Source organism: Tasmannia lanceolata, unplaced genomic scaffold, assembly GCF_043159265.1.
Source record: "Tasmannia lanceolata isolate RefF3 unplaced genomic scaffold, GAP_Taslan_0.1 ptg000025l, whole genome shotgun sequence".
Lineage (NCBI taxonomy): Eukaryota > Viridiplantae > Streptophyta > Magnoliopsida > Canellales > Winteraceae > Tasmannia > Tasmannia lanceolata.
The window spans coordinates 11,909,285-11,914,380 of record NW_027518702.1 but is presented as its reverse complement, the minus strand read 5'-3'; the positions used below and the strand labels follow the sequence as shown (position 1 = coordinate 11,914,380).

Here is a 5,096-nt window from a genome sequence, read left to right as displayed (position 1 = left end):
CATTCAGTGCAATCAAAACATTCCTCATCTCCATTCTTTCTTTTGGAAAGTTTTCAGAACACGATACACCAATTCTGACCAGAGAAACCAAGCACTCATGCAGTCTACTTCTCATATTGTTATGATTTGTGTCCTCGCCAATAGCTTCAATTTCTCCTAAGAGTAGTTGGGCATCTGTAATATCCGTCACTCGTTTGGGTAGCGCCATCTTTGCAAATTGGTGAAGACTTAGATTTTCATGAAACATGTCATCAGTAGGTCTCTTTCCTGTGATCATCTCCAACAGAAGGATCCCATAACTGTACATGTCTCCATATATAGAAGCCTTGCTGCCCATTCCGTACTCTGCCATTTGTAAACTCACATTTTTGATAGAACATTAGTAAAATAAGTGTTAAAGTATAAATGATTAAATAACACCAACTCTAACAGCTTAAGCTATTGAAGTAATTGGTTGTTTCACATGTTATCAGAGCTACTGCCTCTCGGCAGGTCCTGGTTTCAAAATCCAACAACTCCATGATGTTAAAAATCTACTTGTACAGTCAACCCAAAAAGGAGGGGCCGCATGTGAGGGGGAGTGTTGAAGTATGAATGATTAAGTAACACCAACTCTAAAGCTTAAGCTTTTTGAGTAATTGGTTGTTTCACAATAAGGAGACTTTTATTAAAAAAAAGAGAGGAGAATAGAAATTTGATTTTGATAGACAAAGGAAAGAACGAGTTATTAATTCTGCACCACTAAGTTTCACATGAATTTGGATCAACACAAATATCAATTGCAAATCTTAATGGGGAAATGAATTATATTAAGTAAAATTTTATCAATTCACTAGAGAAGATATTAATGCATTGTATTTGAGAAGTGGTAAATGTGTGTTATGGATGTATAAAGATTTACGCTAATAAATATCATGGTATTTAGAAAATTCAGAACTAACAAAAACATTATATGACATTTCATGAATAAGAGAATTGATTAAGGTATTACCTGGAGCAAGATATCCAATAGACCCCTTCATCCCTGCTGAGCTATTTTGATTTCTGGAGAAATTATTAGAGGCTTCCGTGAGTAATGATGCTAACCCGAAATCACCCACATGGGCATTCATGTCTTCGTCAATAAGAACATTATTCGGTTTTAGATCATGATGAACTATTGGTGGTTGACAATGGTGGTGAAGATAATCCAATGCCGAAGCCACATCAATGGCTATGCTTACCCTTTCAATGAGTGTCAAATGCCTCCCTTCTCCGTTAGGATGCAACACATTTCAAGACTTCCATTAGGCATGTAGTTGAAAACTAGAGCCTTAAAATCATTGCCTTTAAAATCGATGCTTGAGCAAGTAGTAATAATCTTAACAAGATTGCGATGCCGGATGTTTTTCATGGCTTTGCATTCTGCCATAAAACTCTGGGAAGCTCCGTCTCGTTGAAGGTCGATTACTTTCACTGCAACAGATGTTTTGTTGTGGTCTAGAGTCCCTTTATACACAGAACCAAAACCTCCCGACCCAATCAAATTGGTAGAAGAGAAACCATCAGTTGCACTAAGGAGCTCAGCATAAGAAACTTTTAAGTGATGATCCCCCATGAAAGTAGTAGGAAAAGTTCTCTTCCTGGACTTTTTTATCCAATAAAGAGCCACAAAAGAACAAATGATTAAAATTAAACACACAACTGCACTGGTCACTGGAAGTATTACCCTGAGTGCAAGAGATCTTCTATGTTTCTTAGTAGCTTGGTTGGGGCAGACGGGCAAATTCAATTTCTGGATACCTCCACAGAGCTTGTTGTTTTCGAGAATTGAAATTGCACTTGTATTTCCAAATATCCCTTCTTTCGGTACTTCACCCTCCAGATCATTAAAAGATAGATTTAGGTAGTGTAGCTTAGTAAACTTCTCGAAATATTTTGGGATCTGCCCAGACAAGTTATTGCGTGAAAGATCTAGATTCATGATACCTTCTAAATTTCTCATTGATTGAGGAATGCTTCCTTGAAAGAAGTTACCACCCATAAAAAGCTCTTCCAAACTAAGAAAATTACCTAGCATCGATGGAATCTCTCCTGTCAACACGTTATCGGAAACATCTAATCTCTGAAGCAATTTCAACTCTATTTCGATGCGTAGAGGTCCGGTGAAAGAATTGTGGGATAAGTTGAGGGAATTTGATAGGGAGGAAATGCTAAGAACTTGTGTGGGTATGGAACCACTAAGGTTGTTCTTGGAAACATCAAATACTTCGAGATATTGAAAATTTCCAAGGGTGGAAGGGATATTTCCTTGTAAATGATTTTCGGATAAAAAGAGCTCATTCAATTGAGTGAGATTGCCAATGGAAGATGGAATTTGCCCAGAAAGTCTATTTCCTGACAAGTCCAATCCCTCTAACTTGTTAAGTTTTCCAATTCCTAAAGGGATTGTACCACTGAACAAGTTCTTATGCATACCCAGTACATTTAAGTTGATAAGATTCTCGATACCTCTAGGGATTCTTCCAAATATATGATTTCCTCCTAAAAATAGTTGCGATAACTCGATCGAGAGGTTAGCTAAGGAGCTGGGCAATACACCTTTGAGTTGATTGAACACTAGATTTAAGGACTCTAGATTACTACAGTTTGTCAAAGATGTAAGAAAACTCAAGTCATCACTATCATCTGTTCCGAGTTGATTTCGGCCTAAATTTAAATCACGAAGATCCTGTAATTTGCTAAGATCCGAAGGCACCGACCCACCAAAATTATTCTCGAAAAAATAGAGTTCTATGAGTGTAGAAGCATTGGATAATGAAAGTGATGGGCCCTGTAAATTGGTTCTCTCCAACATAAAGAAATTGAAGGCCAGAGAGAGTGAGACCCATGTCAGGTGGAAGGTCTCCATACAATTGGTTCCCAATTACCTCGAGAAGTAGTAACGACGACATATTGTAAATGGCAGGAGGAATCATACCAGACAATCTATTCCTACTGATTTGAAAGAATTCTAAGCCAGCAATTCGGCCTAACTCATTTGGAATTTCTCCCTCCAAAAAGTTGTAGGATAAATAAAGATCGGTGAGCGATGAAAGGTTTCGAATCGAAGGTGGGATGCTTCCAGTGAGATTGTTATGCCCTAGATACAATATCTGGAGCTTCGAAAAAGAGGTAAGAATCTCGCCGGGAATTTTTCCAACAAGCTTATTGTGATTTAAGTCTATGGTCTTGAGTCTAGTGCAATAGGTCAAGTTAATTGGAATCTCACCTTGGAATGAATTCATACTCAAATTGAGAGTATGCAGCCGGGTCAGACGGCCGATTTCTTGGGGAATTTCTCCATGCAAATGGTTGTTTCGGAGGTTAAGTTTCATGAGGAAAGTGAGATTTGCTATGGACGGAGACATGGGTCCTGCCAAATTCAGACCTACAAGCTCCAACGAGGTGACCCGATGATTTTGGCGATCGCATTTAACTCCATACCAGTTGCAGAAATGAAGAGAATCATTCCATGACATCAAGATAGATAGTGGACCTGCTTGTATTTGATTCTTGAAGGATAGAAGAGCAAGACGATCACTCTCATTTGCTAGTAATGATGTGGTGGTGGCTGATTCCGATGTTAAGAAGAAGTTGGTGTTGATGGAAAATGTGATGAGGAGAAAAAATGAGCAGAAAACTCTATAAAGATAGCTCATTTGGGCCAACTCCATGGGATTAGAGAATTAGAAAAATCAGAAACCTAAGAGCTAAGTAGAGATACATAACCTTCTAACCCTGATCATGCATTTATAATCTATGCCTATCTGGTCATGGACTTTGATTTTATGTATGTTCCATGTGTCACATGTACCACCCTGAATATACTTTAGAAAAGAAACAATTGAAAAAAGCAATCAAAATAGACTTTGATTTTATGTCGAGAGAGAGAGAGAGAGAGAGAGAGAGAGAGAGAGAGAGAGAGAGAGAGAGTTAGGAATTCTGATCGTAATGACTAATTACCAAACTCTAATTAATTAATGCATGGTCGGTGTGCCATATGTTCCACCCTGAACATACTTTAGCCAAGAAACAACTAAAAAAAGCAATCAAAATAAACTTCGATTTTATTTCACTATTAGAGGTTTCCACCCTGATATATCTTAGAAAAGAAACAATTGAAAAAAGCAATCAAGATACTCTGATTTTAACTCCATTAGAGAAATCCTATACTTTACCGCACCATCATCATTGCATTGTAGAAGAATAGATGCGTCTACACAGAAAAGCTCAGGATATAAATCCTTGTGGATGGAAATGACATTTATGTAAGGCCCTATTGGGTTATTGTTGGAAGTTGTAAATCAAAATTAATATTTGTATGGTTTTGTGAAAAGTCTATGCAGTTTGCAAGATTAGGTGTGTGGAAAATATAAAGAATCTTTTGTGTTTCCTAGAGTCTTTATGTCTAGCTAGATTATCAAAGAGTCAAATGGTGAGTTCCTATGTAGTTGCTTAGGATGCCTAGATGACTCATGGGAACGACAATTATATTGTTAATGTATTTTCTATTTTAGGTGTCGCTTGAGTCTATAAGTATGGAGTATAGAGATTGTAAGCTTAAATACTTCAAGGGAAAAGTTAGAGAGAAGCTTCAATAGTGAAGGCTTAAGGGAGAATAAGTGTGTTTTGATATATATACTAGTAAAAAATCCCGTGCGATGCACGGGCCGACAAAGAACTGTACGGACCACATCATCGGTTGATCCAAACCGTCCATGTGATGGAACACAACAGAAATAGGTCGTGCCCGTAAAATCATTTCCATAGGCTGATCCTAGCCCTCCAATCTATAGAGGTTTCCATAATATGTTGTTCCTCTTAAGGTGTCCGGAATTCGTCAATATTTTGATAGGCGTACAAAAATCCATAGTATCATGTAATATGTTCACAAAAATTCATAGTATTATGTAACATATGCTCCCAATCCGTAATTTTGCAAAGCTAAAACGTCACTATGTTGATTTTGTGGCTTTAATGGGTGCCTTTGTTAAAAAAAGGGGGTAGGATTGAAATTATGTGGCTTTAATGAGTGCCTTTGTTAAAAAGCATAAAGGAGGGGGTAGGATTGAAAA

At 37.6% G+C, this 5,096-nt stretch overlaps 1 protein-coding gene across 1 annotated transcript; it reads right to left on the bottom strand.

Annotated features, from left to right (window-relative positions):
• Positions 1–1,237: 1,237 nt before the first annotated feature.
• On the bottom strand, positions 1,238–3,695 carry LOC143857645 (putative receptor-like protein kinase At3g47110). The gene is made up of 2 exons (XM_077368091.1): positions 2,910–3,695; positions 1,238–2,812 (listed from the first exon to the last, which is right to left on the bottom strand). The coding sequence occupies exons 1-2, from the start codon at positions 3,693–3,695 to the stop codon at positions 1,238–1,240; spliced, it is 2,361 nt and encodes a 786-aa protein (XP_077224206.1).
• Positions 3,696–5,096: the final 1,401 nt, after the last annotated feature.

Excerpts from the sequence above, each read along its gene's own strand:
- LOC143857645 (XM_077368091.1), bottom strand. The coding sequence starts at position 3,695 with ATGGAGTTGGCCCAAATGAGCTATCTTTATAGAGTTTTCTGCTCATTT. Across the intron at positions 2,813-2,909 it reads CGTCGTTACTACTTCTCGAG|GGCCCATCACTTTCATTATC; the intron begins GTAATTGGGAAC and ends ACCAATTTACAG.